Source organism: Pararge aegeria, chromosome 17 (genome assembly GCF_905163445.1).
Source record: "Pararge aegeria chromosome 17, ilParAegt1.1, whole genome shotgun sequence".
NCBI lineage: Eukaryota > Metazoa > Arthropoda > Insecta > Lepidoptera > Nymphalidae > Pararge > Pararge aegeria.
In genome coordinates, this window is record NC_053196.1 from 1,478,462 (window position 1) to 1,501,112 (window position 22,651).

General features: G+C 41.8%; 1 protein-coding gene across 1 annotated transcript in view; it reads right to left on the reverse strand.

The window, feature by feature from the left end:
• Positions 1 to 2,443: 2,443 nt before the first annotated feature.
• LOC120630817 (inositol polyphosphate multikinase) overlaps positions 2,444 to 22,651 on the reverse strand; it is a 31,572-nt gene continuing 11,364 nt past the window's right edge. Inside the window, 5 exon segments of the mRNA XM_039900109.1 lie at positions 2,444 to 4,665; positions 7,979 to 8,189; positions 9,518 to 9,706; positions 11,348 to 11,593; positions 12,074 to 12,211. Of these exon segments, the coding sequence (XP_039756043.1) occupies positions 4,182 to 4,665; positions 7,979 to 8,189; positions 9,518 to 9,706; positions 11,348 to 11,593; positions 12,074 to 12,211 (1,268 nt within the window). The 3' untranslated portion in view covers positions 2,444 to 4,181.

The following is a 22,651-nucleotide window of genomic DNA, read 5'->3' on the forward strand; positions in this document are numbered from 1 at the left end:
CAAGTATTTATTATTTTGCAATAACATACTGCCGAGAACCTACAATTAATTTACTTTTAAGCCAGGATTTGCTTAAAAGTAAATTTATTGTCATGTCTTTGCTAACTTCTACCACCATATATATGGTCATATTGAAATTTGCAAATGTACGGGAGCTATTGTGATTCGCTCGTCCGTAAAAATAGGAAGAATTTCCTTCGATCGGGTGGTCGGGGACCATTCATCTTTGGAAGTTGCATATATGGTCATTATATGCGAACACATATTTAGCGCGATGCAGCATCTTTGTGGCGCCATCTAGTACGAGAATGTGGAGACCGCCACAGCAAATAGTACATTCGAGATAATTTTCTGCATTTGAGGGTTAGACCCAGGGCGTAAATCATTCCTACCACGAAATAAATTATTGAATAAATTGTTCCCATGTTTACGGTTGCTGTTAAAAATACTGATAATTTATATACAAAAGTTTTTTAAACATAAACCAATAGCCTCAAAAAAGTGTATTCATTTTTCTCAAGCTAGTTAAGCCTTGTTTACACGAAGATAGTTTCTCGCCTCGTCGATAAGTAAATTGTAGACTTTTTAAAATGTTCAATAACGGGCAATTAGATAAAAAGGTTTGTAGCATATAAATTTTTGTAACAAAATGTTCGAGAAACGTTCTCTATGTAAACGAAGCTTTTTTTCCTATAAAAGAAACTCCGAAGTTCCTATATCACCGATTAACGAAAAAGAAAAATTGTAATCCCAATAAAAAAATAAAATAAAATAAAAATACAACATGGGTTGGTGAGTTTTCTTACATTTTTGGAAATGTTTGATATATCTGTATGATCCCACAATGTGATTTTTAACAAACATTCTACCATGGGTATAGTATCTTAGCTCGGAGAACCGATGAATTTTGGGGTCACAAGGTGCTGGATCCGAGGTCGCGTTGGTAGATCCTAGACGTGGTGGACCGATGACATCAAACGAGTCGTAGGGAGCCGCTGGAGCCAAGCGGCACAATGGGTATTGTGAACTCCCTACAAAAGAGCTGTGTCCAGCAATAGACTTCAATTGGTTGACATACTGATTGTGGTAGTATCGTAAACAGGTAACTAAGTAGGTAACTTACACCAAATCGTAGCAGATTCCTAGGCATACAGCATGCGCCCACAAATAGTTACCACCTAAGAGTTGCTGAAACTTTTTTTTTTTTTAAGAATACATCTACGGTTATTTCTTCAGCTTACAAGGGTAATCACAAATCATTAATAATTGTGACATTTGTTCCAACTTAAATATGAATATACAACCTAAAATTTATCTGTTGGTTTGGTTAGTGCTTACCTACATTTGGCTCGGCTACTTCACTTATCTAAGTGAGTCTGTTTGAAGTGATTATATGATATTATAAATATAAAATTTTTCTGTTTGTTTTTTACTTATTTGTGGCTAAACTTCTGTACCCATCTTGATTTCGCGTAGAAGTAGTTTGCTGCTGCAGCTGGAGATATTTATTTATTTAAGAGCACTAACAACATGCATATTACACGTTTTTTAAACATAGCACACACACGAACACATGGACTGATATGCACGTCAATGACAAGTGCACATAGCATTGACAAAGCGTCATATAAACTTAATTTGCAAAAAAAAAAAAAAAATTTAACATATATAGCTTTATTGATGAGAATGAACATTTCACTTAATTTGATATACTCCGTGAAATACAGGAGAATATGTGCGGTGAAATTTATAACTTTTTAGATCTTTATACACCACCCCAAAAAGTCCTTCCGGAATTGAGCCGGAGTATTTTCAGATTATAACTTTATAGTGAACAATTGATAATTATTGTTGTACTAGGAATTTTCATACAAAAAGTAAAGCTTGCTTCAATACAATATTTTGATGCTTTATAACCACAGCGCTTATCACATCCAGGGCGGTCGTCAAAACCATATTTCACAATTCACCGTTGTTGGTATGACTCTCAGAGGGCTACATAATGAGCCGCAATAGACAGAGCTAATTTTTTTATTGCGAAAAACCAGTATACATATTAATGGGGTCCCCATACAATAATCTATATTTTTGCTCGATCTTAATAATATTAACACTTATGTAGCGTTCCATATTCTTGGTGCAGCAGAACCCGTCGTTAGCAAGCCCGATTCGCCATATTTTTTATGGTGGGTTGCCCCGTAATATTTGTTTTATTTGGAGCGTGAGGAAAATTTATATTGTTTTCATACCTAGCAGTGTATAATGCTCTTACTTAGTGGATTTTGAAAATAAATAATTTATAACGACAAAGCGAAATATCACATCTTTTATTTAAAAACAAAACTATGAATTAATAATAATTAATTACATTGTTAAGTACTGATAACAATTAATTTTATACAACAGTTTCTTTTTTTCTTTACATATAAAAATGTCATGCAAACTTACGAATAATTAAAACAGAATGTTTTATGGTGTAAACTTCATTAAGCGTATAAAATAAAATTGTATTTTTATGTTCTTCATAGATGAAGTATTTGGCAATAGAGTTATTTGTCTTATTAATACTTTTTATTTTAATTACAAAAAGGAAGACCGAGGAACAAGAATGATATCTAAAAATAAAGTAAATATAATACCAAGCAGAAATAGGGGTCTTATCAAAAGGGGTTTTGTTCGAGAAAAGGACACTAAATATTCAGGCCAATAGAACGAGATACAGAATGCAAAAAGTTCATTGTTACGACCATTGATCAAAGCAATTGGAATCGGACTTCTTTTCAGTTTGTATTTTAAATTAATAATAGTAATTAAATATAACCATATATATTTTTGCAGCATTTTATGTTATAAAAACAAAGCTTTAGAAATAATATATTTCAGTCATTTGTGTGTAAATAAAGCGATCGAATGAACGGATTGGTTTTTTTAAAATCTTTAGAACAGAAATGAGTGTGGATATCCCATTTTAGCCGTGAACCACGTTTTTTAACAGTATACATTCTTTCAAACTCATTTATTAAGCATCTTATTTAAAAATGAAAAGGGTAGTATTTGAAATCTCCAAGTAGGTACTTCACAATCTTATCCCCCCGTTATACCGCAGAACGGCGTGATAGCTTGAGCGATGGCATCCTTATATGGTTGATATTCCATCAACAGGCAAGAAAAGTTTCTGATACGTACCGCTAGGATGTGGAACGCCCTCCCGGCAACTGTGTTTCCTGCCACGTTTAATTTGAGTACCTTCAAGGCAAGAGTGAATAGGCTTTTTCTAGGCAAGCGTGCTCCAAACGTGCATTGCTTTCTAAAGGGCATGATTGTCATCAACGTTAATAAATAAATAAAACATTCTTTACCTCGTCTTGTTGACCTTACATTACACAAGCGAAAAAAAATCCCAGTAATTGTATCTTAAATTGGAAGAGAGAACATTAAGTGCTAATAGATTAAAAGGTTTTAGTTTTTCTTTTTAGCATTTCATCTTATCATAAAATAAGATGGATGGAATACATTTTATATGAACGAGGTAATTATCTTTTTCCGCCATTAGTAGAAGTATTATTTATAGAATTAGTATATTTATAGAAGATCACCATTATATACATTATATATAACAAGTGAGATATACCTACTTTTTATATTGACAAAAATCTTTAGGTTTGGCACTTCTTAACTTTACGCAAATTGATATTTTTTTTTAACCCTTTCGCTGGGTGGCGTGATATAACACCCCCCTGAAAGCTTTCACCATGAGGTGCCCGTGTTATTTAATTAAAACAAAAACCACCATAAACAAACAGTAGATAGAAATTACGCCTATTCTGTTCGGGGGTAAAAAACTAGTAACCGGAGAGACGAAGGTTACCCACGTATATTATTTCCACCCGTCCGTCCAAGCTCATGGATAAAACTGAGAGAAGAGAAATATTTTGTCTTTCCCCATGGAGAAAATGTCTTCAAGCGGTGCTAACGACGCATGACGTCGGGATATAATATCTTGCCCATCGTATAAGAGAACTGACATAAAATTCATCCGCAGAGGTAATAAAAATGTGATCCCGCATCGAAAGGGTTAACGATAAAATTTAGTTTCAAATCTCAATATTGTTCCCTCGGGAACCATGATTTTAGACGTTAAGAATGGACTACAAGAATGGAATGATAATAATGGAAAAACGTCAGAAAACCTGATCATCAGTTTCCCTTAACAGCGACTCGAACATCGCTACAACGTTGTCTATGCCTTCTCTGAAGTTGGTATCCACTCTGATATTGTCCTCTTCATTGAAGAACGCGTGCGCAAAGTCTATAATTTTGACCGTCCCCCACGGGTTTGGGGTAGGAGTTTCGCTGGCCAACTGGTCCAAGGTAGCTCGATAGTTCATTTTGATTTTGGACAATTTGTCCTCGTAATTGTGCTCGAAAGAATGATTGTGGTTCAATTTATCTAGCGCTTCGCTCCATGGGGATTTAGTTACTGGAAGGGGGGCGAATGTTTTCTGCGCTAAGGTCATGGAAGAAAGCGGAACTGAATTGACTTTCCTGTAGACGGGTCCCTTGGAGGATATTTGTCCGCTGAAGTTGGAGCCCGCTGCGGGGTTGTGGAGCGAGTGGATGGACTTTCTTCGGGGCACTGCTGCTGTGCGGCATTTGAAGCCTGACCTGGAATGATTAATACGCCGTCAGAATGTTTCATCACAATTTTTTTTTGCATGTGACATTTTCAACTATGTTCTTTCTATTTCTTTTCTCTTTTATTAACATTGGACTGGCTGTGTCTATAAAAGTAACAGATATAGTTTTGTCTCATTTTTTCTTGAAGCGCAACAGGTGACATACGAGTGTCTCGCAAAACATGTACAGCGCTAAAATGGCATCAATATATCGGAGACAAAAACAAAGTGTCAGATGCAACCTGTGGTTTGAGATTAGCAGCGAGGCGCAGTACAGCGACACGGCGGCTGGCCAGCACGGCGGAGTCCCCGGGTTTAGCGGCACTTACTGCGGCGCGTCGCAGCAGCCGCGCAGGCGCGCAGCGTCGTACACCAGCAGCAGCGAGGCGCAGTACAGCGAAACGGCGGCTGGCCAGCACGGCGGAGTCCCCGGGTTTAGCGGCACTTACTGCGGCGCGTCGCAGCAGCCGCGCAGGCGCGCAGCGTCGTACACCAGCAGCAGCGAGGCGCAGTACAGCGACACGGCGGCTGGCCAGCACGGCGGAGTCCCCGGGTTTAGCGGCACTTACTGCGGCGCGTCGCAGCAGCCGCGCAGGCGCGCAGCGTCGTACACCAGCAGCAGCGAGGCGCAGTACAGCGACACGGCGGCTGGCCAGCACGGCGGAGTCCCCGGGTTTAGCGGCACTTACTGCGGCGCGTCGCAGCAGCCGCGCAGGCGCGCAGCGTCGTACACCAGCAGCAGCGAGGCGCAGTACAGCGACACGGCGGCTGGCCAGCACGGCGGAGTCCCCGGGTTTAGCGGCACTTACTGCGGCGCGTCGCAGCAGCCGCGCAGGCGCGCAGCGTCGTACACCAGCAGCAGCGAGGCGCAGTACAGCGACACGGCGGCTGGCCAGCACGGCGGAGTCCCCGGGTTTAGCGGCACTTACTGCGGCGCGTCGCAGCAGCCGCGCAGGCGCGCAGCGTCGTACACCAGCAGCAGCGAGGCGCAGTACAGCGACACGGCGGCTGGCCAGCACGGCGGAGTCCCCGGGTTTAGCGGCACTTACTGCGGCGCGTCGCAGCAGCCGCGCAGGCGCGCAGCGTCGTACACCAGCAGCAGCGAGGCGCAGTACAGCGACACGGCGGCTGGCCAGCACGGCGGAGTCCCCGGGTTTAGCGGCACTTACTGCGGCGCGTCGCAGCAGCCGCGCAGGCGCGCAGCGTCGTACACCAGCAGCAGCGAGGCGCAGTACAGCGACACGGCGGCTGGCCAGCACGGCGGAGTCCCCGGGTTTAGCGGCACTTACTGCGGCGCGTCGCAGCAGCCGCGCAGGCGCGCAGCGTCGTACACCAGCAGCAGCGAGGCGCAGTACAGCGACACGGCGGCTGGCCAGCACGGCGGAGTCCCCGGGTTTAGCGGCACTTACTGCGGCGCGTCGCAGCAGCCGCGCAGGCGCGCAGCGTCGTACACCAGCAGCAGCGAGGCGCAGTACAGCGACACGGCGGCTGGCCAGCACGGCGGAGTCCCCGGGTTTAGCGGCACTTACTGCGGCGCGTCGCAGCAGCCGCGCAGGCGCGCAGCGTCGTACACCAGCAGCAGCGAGGCGCAGTACAGCGACACGGCGGCTGGCCAGCACGGCGGAGTCCCCGGGTTTAGCGGCACTTACTGCGGCGCGTCGCAGCAGCCGCGCAGGCGCGCAGCGTCGTACACCAGCAGCAGCGAGGCGCAGTACAGCGACACGGCGGCTGGCCAGCACGGCGGAGTCCCCGGGTTTAGCGGCACTTACTGCGGCGCGTCGCAGCAGCCGCGCAGGCGCGCAGCGTCGTACACCAGCAGCAGCGAGGCGCAGTACAGCGACACGGCGGCTGGCCAGCACGGCGGAGTCCCCGGGTTTAGCGGCACTTACTGCGGCGCGTCGCAGCAGCCGCGCAGGCGCGCAGCGTCGTACACCAGCAGCAGCGAGGCGCAGTACAGCGACACGGCGGCTGGCCAGCACGGCGGAGTCCCCGGGTTTAGCGGCACTTACTGCGGCGCGTCGCAGCAGCCGCGCAGGCGCGCAGCGTCGTACACCAGCAGCAGCGAGGCGCAGTACAGCGACACGGCGGCTGGCCAGCACGGCGGAGTCCCCGGGTTTAGCGGCACTTACTGCGGCGCGTCGCAGCAGCCGCGCAGGCGCGCAGCGTCGTACACCAGCAGCAGCGAGGCGCAGTACAGCGACACGGCGGCTGGCCAGCACGGCGGAGTCCCCGGGTTTAGCGGCACTTACTGCGGCGCGTCGCAGCAGCCGCGCAGGCGCGCAGCGTCGTACACCAGCAGCAGCGAGGCGCAGTACAGCGACACGGCGGCTGGCCAGCACGGCGGAGTCCCCGGGTTTAGCGGCACTTACTGCGGCGCGTCGCAGCAGCCGCGCAGGCGCGCAGCGTCGTACACCAGCAGCAGCGAGGCGCAGTACAGCGACACGGCGGCTGGCCAGCACGGCGGAGTCCCCGGGTTTAGCGGCACTTACTGCGGCGCGTCGCAGCAGCCGCGCAGGCGCGCAGCGTCGTACACCAGCAGCAGCGAGGCGCAGTACAGCGACACGGCGGCTGGCCAGCACGGCGGAGTCCCCGGGTTTAGCGGCACTTACTGCGGCGCGTCGCAGCAGCCGCGCAGGCGCGCAGCGTCGTACACCAGCAGCAGCGAGGCGCAGTACAGCGACACGGCGGCTGGCCAGCACGGCGGAGTCCCCGGGTTTAGCGGCACTTACTGCGGCGCGTCGCAGCAGCCGCGCAGGCGCGCAGCGTCGTACACCAGCAGCAGCGAGGCGCAGTACAGCGACACGGCGGCTGGCCAGCACGGCGGAGTCCCCGGGTTTAGCGGCACTTACTGCGGCGCGTCGCAGCAGCCGCGCAGGCGCGCAGCGTCGTACACCAGCAGCAGCGAGGCGCAGTACAGCGACACGGCGGCTGGCCAGCACGGCGGAGTCCCCGGGTTTAGCGGCACTTACTGCGGCGCGTCGCAGCAGCCGCGCAGGCGCGCAGCGTCGTACACCAGCAGCAGCGAGGCGCAGTACAGCGACACGGCGGCTGGCCAGCACGGCGGAGTCCCCGGGTTTAGCGGCACTTACTGCGGCGCGTCGCAGCAGCCGCGCAGGCGCGCAGCGTCGTACACCAGCAGCAGCGAGGCGCAGTACAGCGACACGGCGGCTGGCCAGCACGGCGGAGTCCCCGGGTTTAGCGGCACTTACTGCGGCGCGTCGCAGCAGCCGCGCAGGCGCGCAGCGTCGTACACCAGCAGCAGCGAGGCGCAGTACAGCGACACGGCGGCTGGCCAGCACGGCGGAGTCCCCGGGTTTAGCGGCACTTACTGCGGCGCGTCGCAGCAGCCGCGCAGGCGCGCAGCGTCGTACACCAGCAGCAGCGAGGCGCAGTACAGCGACACGGCGGTCTGGCGCGCCGCCCACTTCTGCACGCTCCACAGAGCGCCCAGGAACTGCAGGATGAGCGCGCGGCACAGGCTCGAGCCCAGCCCGTTCAGGAAGTTCTTCATCGCTGCGGACATCAGTTACGCTTGCATGAAAAAGGTGTTTAGATCAAAATTATGATACAACTACGTGGGAGTACCCCAAGGGAGCATTTTAGGGCCTCTCCTCTTTTTAATATATATTAATGATCTACCTAATCGCGCAAAACGTAAAACTGTAATATTCTCACTTCATTAATTATTAAAAACGTAAATCAGCAAACATTTGCGAATAAAATAAATGAGGCTTTAAGAAATATTGTTACTTGGCTAAATAAAAATAAATCTTACAATGAATTTAAACGAAACTCAATTAATTAATTTTAAAACCCATTAAAAATACAAGTTAAATAATTTATACAAAAAAAAATTATAATAGCAACTGAAACGGCAACCTTTCTTAAAATAGATCAGCACTGCAACTGGAAACCACATATAAATAAGGTTTGGTCTAAAATAGATAGATTTGCTTACGTTTTACACCGACTAAAAAACAAAAGAAATGCCAATAACAAAATTTTAAATTCATATATTTAATGCTCTTGTTAGAGACATACATGGATTCAATGACATTTTCGAGATTCATTAGCTGAAATTAAAAATATTGACATTAACCGTTAAATTAATTATTTCCAAGTCTTTATTATTTATTATACCTTAACTTCGAAATAGCTATCTAATTTTTTCTATAATTTTGAAGAATGTATCTATAATAATTAATCTTTATTAACAATATTTGCACGCCTAATTTCTGACGAAACAAGTATGAGGCCCGAGGCATTACTATATTCAATGTTGTTGTTACCGATGTTTAGCAAATAAATATTCTATTCCTTTCTATTCCTAACTATTTTAACTAGCTCGATTAGGGCGTGGACACATTTTTTAACTTGCAATTGTGCTGGCTTAGTAAAGTTGACTACCCCTGCACTAAAAAAACTGTAATTAAAATACTAAAATAAATAATTTTTCCATCATCCCCACCATTCCCACCCTCCACACATTCGTATTTTAACACCCGTTATCAATCTTATTAACAGTTGCATAAACAACTATTATAGTTTAAAAAAGAATCGGTGTTGCCATTGATTCAATTAAAAACGCTCCAATTCATACGTAGTTAAGTTTGTACATAGGTACATACATAAAACTCAAGTGTGGTAATGTTAAATAAAAACACGCGTTTCTAATATCTTGGATTATGAGCCTTCTTTCTGTTTAATGTGGTTAATTCTATCAGTTATAGGTGGATTGTGGTGAAAATAGATAATAGCATGACACATTTTCTTAATATTAATTAATTAATTGATCGCCTAAATCGCTTAAAAAATATACAAAAATGAAAAAAAACACTCACCAGCCCTAACCATGGATCCGTGCAGCTTCTTCCCGTAGTCTTTGTTGTACTTCTGAAGCTTCCCCGTGGCCAGCTTGTACACCTGGTAGCCGGGGATGCAGAAGCCGAACTCCTCCTTGCACTGCGCGTACTTGCTCTCCTCCCGCCGTATCTTGTCCAGAGACGCGTGCGGGTCCCATGTTCTTTTACCTGACCAGATAAAGTGGATCTACTGATTGCATTACAAACAGAATTAAGAACATACAGAAACCGTGTACACTATAATTAAAGCATCACAAGCCACTCCCACTTTAGTAGTGTTTCTAGAACAAGCGTTTAATAATAATAATAATAATAATAATAAAGTTTAATTCAGATGAAAATCCACAGCTACAACAATAACACTTATCTTATTTACTATATTATAAACTAAAGTTGGGCAAACCTATAAATAATAAATAATTAGGAATCTCCTAACTAAGGTAAGTACCACTTACCTTATGTACTTGAGCACTTGGTGTGTGAGTGTGTTCCAAACCCAGTGCTCCATAAAGATTTTCCCATTTATTTTACAGTTTAGTCAATTCATACCAATTAGCAGTTGACAGTAATTATTTTAACTGTAATGTTCTAAACGGTTACCATAAAATGGGGAAATGGGAAAAAGTTTGTGAGCTAGCAACCTTTTCAGTAGAGGTTTTTGTGACAGAACTCGTCCGAAGTAGTAAGTACTATCGTCTTTTTACAATGCTGTGTTCCAAGCTGAAGGGCGTGGTGGTCGGTGTGAGTAATTTTAGGCACATAAGGCTGTAAGCCTACGCCTCAAATTGATGGACACAGGGCGATGTGTTGCAGGACGTGCACCTTGTTTTGTGCTCGTGGTTTTCACATTCCGCGGGTGTGAAATGAGACAGAAGTTCAATAATGACTGATTCTGTTATGTTTAATAATGACTGACTGATTCTGTAAGTTGTATTATGTTGTCTGTAAGCTCTAGCAAAATACACGACCTCATCCAAAATCTTACAAGACTGTCACAATACTTTACAAAACCTAACACAATCAAACAGAGTAACTCTGAGATGGATACGAGGTCATAACGGAAACATGGAAAATGACGCAGCCGACGAACTAGCGCGGCTGGCCACATCACTGAAAGTGGTAGGACCGGAACCGATCATACCAATACCTATCAGTGAATACAAAACATGGCTATTTAAACAGACGCAATCCTCACAATCAGAGCTATGCACTAAAGAAAATGAGTGTAAACATACAAAGGAGGCCTTTCTAAACCTTAACACACGACTAACAACAAAACTGCTAAAACTAAGTCTGAACAAACTAAGGACAGTAGTAAGTATGATAATAGGGCATTGCCAACTAAACAAACACCTTTTCATTTTAGGTATAACCAACAGTCCTCTGTGCAGAGCATGCATGGAGGCTGATGAAACACCGACACGCGTATTGCTCCGATGTAGAGGAGTAACACAGCAACGCGCAACATACCTTGGCTCCCCAGCATCACTCCCTGAAGCACTTGGCGACCTGGGCGGCCTGCTAAGCTTCTGGAGTGAGCTCGGCTGGCTGGAGTGACCCAGCGGGGAGCTGTACCAGTGGTACTACGTACAGCGGAAGGTTCCGGCCGACCAAGTGCGGAGACAAGCCCAGAGATAGAAAGAAGAAGAAGAAGAAGTATGTTGTCTGTATGTTAGGCCTCATGTGCTCGTAATTACACCGGCAACTGCGCCGTTAAGACCGGAACACAGCAACGCTGCCTGGTGCCAGAAATAAGCATGACGGTACTTCCCCGGACGGGCAACTACAAAAAGCTCTATTACTACTCACCAATCTTCACATCCATGATACAAGGGTCCAGCATCCTCTCGGTAAGGTCCTCCAGCATGATGTACTCTTGCTCGAACCCGTTGTACGTGAACTTCCTGCAGCCGTAGTACTTGGGCACGAACTTCCTCAGCTCCACCAACTCGGGGTTTGTGGACGCAGATATGCGGTTGTAGAAGTCCACCTCCCGCTTCTGCGACTCCTTCAGGATGGGCTTTAGGATCCTGCCGTTGCTGCATTGGAGTAGTCCTGGAAAAGAGATTGTACTATGTTCTATCTCAGTCCTCCGCGTCTGATTTCTACATCTGTCTACAGCAGTCACGTGTTAAATTCCTTCTATTCTCATCTTCTTCTTTGTGTTCTTATACTACACTTCTTCTTCTTCTTCTGGGTAGTTCCCCCACGCAGCACGTCGCTTGTCCCACGCTCGAGAGTCGGCACAACATGTCTACCTTAGTATATTATAAGTATTTATGTGTATTCGTGTGTTATCTCACACAAGAAAGAACAGAGATTGTTAAATTGTAAAACGATGTTGGAAAGCACGCGCTTCAGACTGTAACGTGGTTTGGTGGTAGAAATTATCATGGTGGTACATTGGCGTGCACTGGGTTTCTTACCAGGGTATGCATACAGCAGGAAAACATTCAGGATAGGCAGTGCTTTTGTGCATGTATGAAGTGCACGCCACTGTGGTGGTAGTACTTCCCCGGACGGGCTGCGTCTTACCTAGAAACTTCTTGTCAGACTTATCGTTCCTGTGGCCAGCGACCTGCAGTTCGTAGGCTTGCACTTCGAGCGGTGCGGAGGGCATCGCCAGCGGCTTGGCCATCACCTCGTCCTGTCGGCGCAGGTTGTAGTGCACCTGAAAATACACCCAATTAAAACGCGTTGATGACCTCACTAGTGTTAAACTTATACCTTACCGTTACGCTTCTACTCACTCGCTCGTTTCACTTTTTGTAATATCGATAGGTATCGGTAAGATACATGTAAGTCGAGGCGCTATGAAGTTTTGCTACAAAAAACGCATTGACTTTAAACACGTTTTCCTTGTTTTAACGTATACATATTTACACGCGCAATATTTTCGTACAGGCGGTACGAAATCTTGCGGAAAATCCATGATGTATTATGAAAATTAAGCTTAATTTGCTACACTCCGCGAAAAGCAGGAGAATCTGAGTGTTGTTGTTTATAATTTCTTCAATCCATATACTCCACACCAAACAGATCTTCCGCAATGTACCCTCCACGCACGTTTCGCTCCGAAACCGGAGCATCCTCAGGAGATGTTGACTTTACAATGAATAATTGTTAAGTCGGGAGTAAAGCAAAGTACGCTTAATTTTCATAAGATGTCAAAGGCCGAATAGATAAAAATAAACGAATTATCAATTGGTTCCGGGGATCAATATGACTCGTAATAAATCTTAATAGGTAGTAGGGCATGATTTCGTGAGAAACCTGCAGTCCTCGGAGTTCTCCATAACGTTCTCTAGGGCGTGTGAAATCTACCAATCCGCACTTGGCCAGTTCTAATAGGGACGCGTGCCCTGTGTAGTGGACTGCTAATGATGAATATGGCCAAAAATGCTTTCCGATGGATAAAACTCACCTGATAAATAGACCTCTGCCGTCGCAGCGTCTTCCGTTCCTTGGGTCTGTTTGCCACATCACTCATTTAGTATCACCCCTGCAACAATATGAAACATTCGTTAATTAATGGATTCTTTTATAGTAAAAACTGACGGACCACGGAGATGCTAAAATAAAAAAAAAATACTCCACCTGATGGAAAGAGGAATTCTACAGTTTATAAACAGAGCAACACCTACACTATTTTTTTTTATTTTGTCTTATAAAGTAAACAATCTTTACTTTTTAGTGTAAAGTCTGATTAACATGTATTCAGGAGTGATAATAGTAGATTATGTATCTAGTTTTTTATTGCATTTTACAGTCGAAGCTGTATTAGGCGCATGAGCTAAAAGCATGCGCTAAGAAAGCCGAGAGTGTAACAAGTACCAAACGCGTTTCATACGATTATTTTTATCACACTTGCGTGTAAAAAAACAGGATAAATATTTAATACTTTCGCAGAAAATAACTGACCACTTCTTTTGCTGTTTTTCCACTGTATGAAAGTTACCAAGGCCGCTCTCTAGACTTTGGTCGAAACAGGTCGTTCACTCGCGATAAGTGCCTGGAATATTATTCCCTATTAACAATCAGACTTTACGTTTCACCGATTTCAATACACTTATACCGACTAAATATTCAAACTTAAAGTAAATATTCGTATTCACTTAACACAGCTATACACTAAAACTAAATAAATAAATGACTATAATTTGACATGAATACCAAAGTTCCTACAAAAGGTTAATTGAACGACCAATATTATAAAAATTCTAAATTTTATGACTGTTCTAATGAAGTATGACACACTAATGTGTGGTTTCTTATGTATATATATATATATGTTTTATAAATAAATTAATACAATAATAGTGTCTGTATGTAATATTAAAGTAACTGCTTCAGATTATGATTATTTGAACGATACGAATTGAAAACCGCCTTGGCGCAGCGCTGTGGTGTTATAAACGGAAGTCCCGAGGTCGTTTCCCGGGAGAGGCCATTTGGTAATTTATAATTTCAGAAAGCAAAGCTCGCTCTTCAGACCCGAACGCAACGCTGTTTGGGGACAGCAATGTGGCTTTCCGGCAGGTATAAGCATGGCAAAGATTAGATTGTGACAGAAGTTAGAACTTTCCCGGACAAGCTCTGTCACAAAAGCCCAACTATTACTAGAAGCTTTCAGAGGCACAGAGAGACTGCTAGAAGTATCTTAGTGTGGTGTGGGGATTACTGTGTAAGCAAATTTTGTATCATTTATAAGTCTTTCTGCATTGAGTGTAACTCCGCAGTGACTCACGGGCGGCGACGTTAACGGGTCACGTAAGGTCCTTAAAAGATTTAGCGTTCCGGTACGATGTCGTGTGGAAACCGTTTAGGGGTATGGGTTAAATATAACTGCGATACACCAAGGGCTGTCTTGTAATGGCATAAAAATAAGAAAAACGAGAAAGACTGATTTCGATACCACTTTTTCAGGTAGAATGAAGATTTTTAAGTTAAAACCTTGTTGTATCTTGTAAATAAAGTTATTGGACCAGGACAAACTGCTGAGTTTATAAACACATAAGTGTCCTGCAGTCCCTAACCTAACTGTATTAATTATTCTTGTAAATAAATAAGTTTAAAAAGAAGTGTTCTTGGCTAACTTTCTTAATGAAAAGGCTGCTTGGTAGCAGGCTTCGCTCCCATCTCTCACAAGATAATTTGATTCCCTATGAAATTTTGGACCTACCAATGCATAAGTTTAAACAATGTGTTAAATCGTGGTTACTATATATCATTGATGAATTTCTTAGCTCATTCTGCATGGAAGCCGGCCGCTCCGCTCTCATCTCTCACAAGATATAAGATTCTAAAGATTGTAAACTGTAAAATTATGTTGAAATAGAGCATCTGCTGAGTTTCTCGCCGGCCCTTCTCGGTGGAATCTGCCTTCCGAACCGGGGTAGGGTCACTACAAACAGACTAGTCGTTTGAAAGTGCTTACAAAATTATATAGTGGTACCAAAAAAAAATACCCCGCTAAGTTGGTTGTGGGCTCTTCTTAGACCAGGGCGCGTTTGGAACTCCTGGTAGCTTTATGTTTAAGTTGGCGAACGGAGTTATCACCATCCCCTTACGATTGTGTAAACATATATGTATGAACGCTTCAAAAGTGCCTGTGATAGGCCTACATGAATGAAGAAATTTTGAATTTGCTTATAGGCCTATTTGAAATAAATGAATTTTGAATTTTGAGTTGAATTCTAACACGGGTAACAGGAAAACAGAAACGCTTTGCGAACGAACTCGTGAGTTACTGCTAGTTGTAATGCAAACAGTATGAATCAACGGATTTTACCTAACTTCGGGAAAATGAATCGGTACCTACCTTTATGATGTCCTAGTCACAACTGACATTAAATAAACCCATTAGTGGCCTGCACTTCATTTATCAACTTAATTATCAATCCACTAGCTGTCGCCCGCGTTCTTCGTCCGCCTTCATTGCGGTTTTTAAAAGTTAGGTAAATTTACAAATTACAAACTCGTGAGTTACCTACTGCTAGTTGTAATGCAAACAGTATGAATCAACGGATTTTACCTAACTTCGGGAAAATGAATCGGTACCTACCTTTATGATGTCCTAGTCACAACTGACATTAAATAAACCCATTAGTGGCCTGCACTTCAAAGTCAAAGTCAAAGTCAAAGTCAAAAATATCTTTATTCAAGTAGGCCCACAGGTGGCACTTTTGATGCGTACATAAGAATTACACGGTAGTGAGATGATGGCGATAACCACATTCGTAAACTTAAAACTAAAGCTACGAGGGTTCCAAACGCGTCCCGGTCTAAGAAGAAGCCCACAACAAACTTAGCCGGGTGTTTTTTTTTTTTTTTTTTGTTATCGCCATCTCACAAAGTAATTTTAAATTATTAGAAGAGCAACCTGGTTAGAGCAATAATTTACACCCAAGCTTTTTTATCGTTTACGTAGTCCTTTATACTATAATAGGACTTTTCTATAAGCTTACGTTTAATACAAACTTTGAACTTTTTAAGAGACATCTCCAAGATGTCAATTGGTAGTTTATTGTAGAATTGTATGCAATTTCCTTTAAACGAATTATGAATTTTATGTAACCTAGTATATTGCACTGTAAGTTTATTCTTACTTCTAATGTTTAAATTATTGCCGTCACATTTTTTCTTAAATTTAGAAATGTTTTTATGGACGTACATTAAATTTTCAAATATGTACTGACTATACACTGTCATTATTTTAAAATCTTTAAATTTATCTCTCAATGACTCTCTCGGACCCATTTTGTAGATAGAACGAACAGCCCTCTTCTGCAGCACGAAAATAGTGCTAATATCAGCAGCATTACCCCAAAGTAAAATTCCATATGACATAATGCTGTGAAAGTAACTAAAATATACCAGTCTAGCAGTTTCTACGTCGGTCATATGGCGTATCTTCTTTACCGCATAGGCAGCAGAACTAAGCCTGTTCGATAAATTATTTACATGAGGGCCCCATTGAAGTTTAGAATCTAACGTTATTCCTAGAAAAACTGTCGTATCCTCCAGTTTCAGTTCCTCATTATTAAGTAGTACAGTGGTTTTCACGTGTTTAACATTAGGTAAAGTGAATTTTATACACTTGGTTTTTTTTCCGTTAAGAACCAAATTATTAGCTTCAAACCACTGTACCACTTTAGCGAGAGAGTTGTTTACGTCGTCAAAAGCTAGTTCACGTCGATTTATTTTAAAAGTCAGTGATGTATCATCGGCAAACAGAACTATCCCGTGTTTATCCTTGGCAAGGTAAGGAAGGTCATTAATGTAAATAAGGAACAGAAATGGTCCTAATATAGACCCCTGTGGGACACCTATTTTCATAACTGATCCATTAGACCGTTTTCCATTCACGTCGACTTTCTGAATTCTATCGCGTAGATAGTTACTCATTAAGTCTAGAGCTACACCCTGAATTCCATAGTGGTGTAGTTTCCTAACTAACGTTTCGTGTTGAACACAATCAAACGCCTTAGATAAGTCACAGAACACACCAAGTGCATCACGTGACTCCTCCCAGGCTTCAAATATGTTTTGTATTAGCTCAACACCTGCGTCGATTGTTGAGCGACCCCGTGTGAAACCAAATTGCTTAATATGAAGTAAATTATACTTATGAAAATGGTAAAGTAATTGATTTAAAATGAGTTTTTCAAAGATTTTACTGAAAGTGGGTAGTACGGATACTGGTCTAAAGTTAGTGGGGTCAGAAGTACTACCCGATTTAAACAATGGAACTATTTTACTAAGTTTCATTAAGTCAGGAAACACACCACAATCTATACAATTATTAAATATTAAGGCTAAATCGGGTGCAACAATATCAATTAATGATTTGACAACGTTTACGGAAATGCCCCACAGATCATTTGTTTTTTTATTAATTAATAATTTAAAGGCTTTAATAACGTCAGAGCCACTAACATGCGTGAATTTAAAAGAATGGTTACACTCAGGCACATTTTCCTTTAATAGAGAGAGAGCCATATCTGGTGAAGAGTTTAATGATTCTGTTGTGGAGACGGGAATGTTGGTAAAGAAGGTTTCAAAAGCAGTAGCCACCTCGAAATCTGTTGTTAAGGCTTTATTATCTACATTAAGTTTAAAATTAATATTTCGTGGTGTTACTCTTCCCGTCTCCTCATTAATTATGTTCCAAGTAGTTTTGATTGCATTGCTGCTATTTTTAATTTTATTTTTGATGTATCGCGTCTTTTCTAAGTGGCAAGCGCGTTTAAAATTCTTGGAAAACAATTTAACATAATCCCCAAACTTATCACCAGTGTTAAATTGACGTTCAGCATACAATTCGTACAGCTTTTGCCTATTTTTATGAAGTTCAACTGTCGCCCACTCACTAAAATTTAATGTATCAGTAATCACAACCGACTTACTAGTAAATATAGAATGAAATAGTCTATTAAAGGTATTGAAAAAGGAGCTGTACATTGCATTTGGAGTCGCCCCTGAGGGTAGGAATGGGAGGTCATTTACTAGGCTATATCTCATTTTCTCTATGCGGTTGGATGTTACAGGAACAAATGTTATTTTACGTTTAGAAACATTTTTCTTCACATTTTCAAATTGAATAATTTGACCACAATGATCAGAGTCTAATTTACTAATAATATTTTTGCTTATAGGAATTATATTTGTAAAGATGTTATCCAAACAGGTGGCGCTAGTAGCAGTTATTCTTGTGGGCTCCATGAACATATTTGATAGATTGTAAGTTTTAAATAAATTCAATAACTTGATACTTAAAGAGTTATTTTCTAAAATGTTTACATTAAAATCTCCGCATATTATTAACTTTTTATTACACTTTGATATTTTAAATAACACTTCATCCATTACCTTTTCAAAAAGTTCAAAGTTTGACAAGGGTGGCCTATAAACAGTAACAATTATAAATTGCTCTAGTTCAACCGAGGCTAGCTCTATTGTCCGTTCAACAGAAAGGCTAACAATATCGTTTCTGTTTTTAAATTTTAAATTTTTATTTAATAAAATTAAAGAGCCTCCATGAATCGCTGTAACCCTGGTGAACGAACTACCAACCTGGTGGTTACCAAAATTAAACAAATATTCATGGGTTTTCAACCAGTGCTCAGTTATACATAAAATGCTAATGTTAAAATCATTTAAAAATAATTCAATCTCTAAGTCTTTTCCTCTAATACATTGAATATTTTGGTGAACCAAGTTGATATAATTAGAATTAGATTTTTTATTATATTTTTGGTTTAATAGTACATTGTGCGACCCCTTACTATAATTTTTTTCATATATGCCTGAGGGAGACTCAGTTGTCTGCTTTTCTAAGCAAGAGAAAGCCTCTGTTGTCTCCTTAACTAGTTTAAACTAAAATGACTTGGAATAATTTCCAAGGTTTTCATGTCAAAACTATTACACTGCTCAATAAAAGCAGCTGGTTTAGCCAAGTTCTTGGCTGTTATGGTAAAAAAATACGATAGCGAAACAGCTATCTGTTGTTTAAAATAGTGTGATAGGTAATATCTATCTCGGTACAAATTATAAGTAGGATTAGCACATTTGCTAAAGTCTATAACATGAAATTTCTTATTATATGTACATAAATTGTACAAAGTCATATTTAAATTATACCTAATAGTATTTTCTTGGTGTGGCAAGTTATGAAAATAAGGAAATGTGTATAATACAATACTATTTACATTTAATGTATTTAAAGAATCAATAAGTTTAATCAGCTCAGGTTTGTTAACATTCCCTCTATTTCCCATTATGATAATTAAATTAGTTTTACAGTCAAACATATTCCTATTTCTACAAATTGCAGCTACAATAGCTTTTAAATTTGAGTTGGGTAAACAGTAGTTCAAAACTGTGTGTCCATTCAACTGAGAGTTAAGATATAAGCCCATGTTACATCCAATTTCATCGCTGTACATAATTGTTTTTATTGAACTGCTACTATGAGCATTTGCTTCAATAAAGGAATTATTATTAATATTTATGTTTTGTGATTTTGAGTTACTTCATTTATCAACTTAATTATCAATCCACTAGCTGTCGCCCGCGTTCTTCGTCCGCCTTCATTGCGGTTTTTAAGACTAGTAAATTTACAAATTACAAACTAGTTAACTGATCTACTCAACTAAATAAACAAACTAATACCGTTTGTTGTTTTCGTAACAAAAAGTAAGTTTTTGTAAATTTAAAAATTCGAAAACTCCCGTCTTTAAAGTCCATTATTCTACAAGTAAAGCATTTAAATTTAATTTTGAAACCCATATTGGGGAGCTGTGGAAAAAAAATTGCCACTTTGTGCTGGCGGCCATCTTGGATTTGAAATTTGTCATGGTGTATAATATTTTACTAGTCGAGCCTTTTCATTTAATACCCATATTGAGGAAGTTGTGTTGAAAGATTCGCCATTTGTGGTTTTTATCAAACATAACTAAGAACACTCCCGGAAAAAAAAACAAAATCAAAATCGGTTCATCCGTTCGGGAGCCACGATGCCACAGACACACACACATCGGTGTTTCCGGTGTAATTTTTGCGTCGGGGGTCGATAAAAGGTGTAGGCCACTTTGTTAGTCGCCGCTCTTTCAACTCTAAAAAATCGAATTGATTGGTAGCTAAGTTACGGCTTAAAGGTAGGACAAACAAACATACTTTAGCATTTATAATATTAGTAAGGATTACCGGCCCACCTCAGGTTACGGGTCTCTTCTCAGAATGAGAAAGGTTTAGGCCGTAGGTCTACCACGCTGATGTAAAGTAATTAACAAATCCTTCATACGCGGTTGAGAACTTTCGCTTTATAGGAAACTTTCAGGGAATACATATTTCCTTCATTTTTAATTACGAAAAGTAAGAGGTTCGTGCTGTTTATCACTCTTCTCTCTCTCTCTCTTTCACAATTACCACAGTGAGAGAGACACGACTATTTTTAGTCTTGCCAATTTAGTTTAGTATACCTAGTGATTTCTCTACAAAAAATTAGTTTGCAACTACGCTGCCAGTACCTAAAGAAAATTTTAATTTACAATACCCGTATTTGCGTAATATAATTTGATACCAGAGGACACTAGATGAATCTCATTTTTAAATTTTAAAAAAAGGAACTAAAAGCGAAACAATTTCCTACTTTGGGTTACATTATTGTTGATTTTTTAATTACACATTTACAACGATTTCGATAAAATTTACCTGGAAAGTATGCCTAAAGAAAAAAAAAAAGAATTTTTCAGATCGGCGTCTTCGAGTAATCGGGTAACATAAATAAAAATAAAAGATTCTGACGAATTGAGAAACTCCTCCTTTTTGAAGTCGGTTAAAAGAACAACAAAAACTGTTGATATTATACGCACTTAACTTTTCATAAAATAATTTTGTTAACAAATATTACTTTGCAGATAAGTTTAAATCTGCTTATTTAATCATTATCACATAAGTTAAAACTTAGTAAATTGACATAACACTTATGTCACTGTTAATTGTTCATAAACACACAAAAAATATTTTAAAAGATACCTTTAAGATCGGTTACGATTAAGTTAGCTTAAAAAACTGAATAAGTGAACTGTCGAGACCGTACCGATATTATATTTTTATCTAATCGTCAAATAAATCAACTTGGACGTGTTTTTATCGTTTCCACAACAGTAGGTACCCACATTCGCAGTTTTATCAATAGAGAGAGAATTTAGGTGAGATAGTGATTCGTACAAGAATACTTCCGAGTAATTTTCAAGGGCTTTAATAAATATAAATATATTACGATAAAACACACACATATGCTCGATTCCTCGCATCATCATAGCACATCTAGCCCCAAAGTAAGCGTAGCCTTGTGTTATGGGGTTTTTAACATTATGGAGAACTCTCAGGCATGCAGGTTTTCTCACGATGTTTTCCTTTACCGTTGTCTTCTTCTTTGTCGTTACACTCTTGGCAGAGTGGTCGTGGTCATCATGAAGCGTCTTTGAGGGCAGATGTCACACGCCCCACGAGCATCCGCCATTTCTCTCGGCTGGCCGAAAGCCTGGTGCACTCGTGCAAAGGGCCACCCACAGCAGACTTAATCTGATCGGTCCATCGCATGGGTGACCTTCCTCGACCTCTAGTGCCCTCCACCTTGCCCTGCACGACAAGACGCCCTATGGAGTCACTCTCACGCCGGGAGACGTGCCCGAAGAATTTTAAGATGCGACTCTGTACTAACGCCGAAAGACGTTTTTTAATGCCGATTTCTTGGAGTATAGAGATGTTGGTACGAAATTCGGTCCATGACACTCCCAGCATTCGTCTCCAGCACCACATCTCCAGAGCATCAATTTTCTTCTTCTCAAGTAGTCTCAAAGTCCACGTCTCTGCAGCGTATAAAAATATGGGGAAAACAAGTGTTTGAACAAGCCGGATCTTAGTAGCTTTTGTTATGTTCCTGTTTTTCCATATTTTCTTCAGCCTGTCCATCGCAGTTCTAGCTATCGTCATACGTCGCTTTACTTCTTCTACGCAACCTCCATTGTTCGAAATTAAAGCGCCAAGGTATATGTATGATTGAACGACCTCGCAGTTCGCGATCTGGGTGACTTCTGGCGAGTTATTGTTGGCTCGGTCTACAACCATCATCTTAGTTTTATTGAGGTTAATCTTTAATCCGAACTCCAGGCTTACGCGCTCCATTTTGAGAAGTAGTTCTTCCATATGACGAGCACTGGTCGCAAATAGGGTGGTATCATCGGCGTAGCGCAAATTAGATATCTTGTAGCCACCAATAGAAACACCGTCCGTCCAGTCTTCAAGAGTAATACGCATTATGAGCTCGGTGTAAGCATTGAACAAAAGCGGTGATATGATGCATCCTTGACGCACACCTGCACTGGGATGGAAGTCTTTTGACAAAACATCATCCGTCCGCACCGATGCAGTTCCATCTTCGTAAAGGCGTCTTAGAAGATGAACTAAGTGTTGAGGTGTACCCATGTCCAGCAAAACGTTCCACAGTTTAGGCCATTTCACAGAGTCAAATGCCTTGGAGAAGTCAACAAAGCAAATATAGGTCGGCTTGTTGAATTCTCTTGCCTTCTCTATAATCTGGCGAAC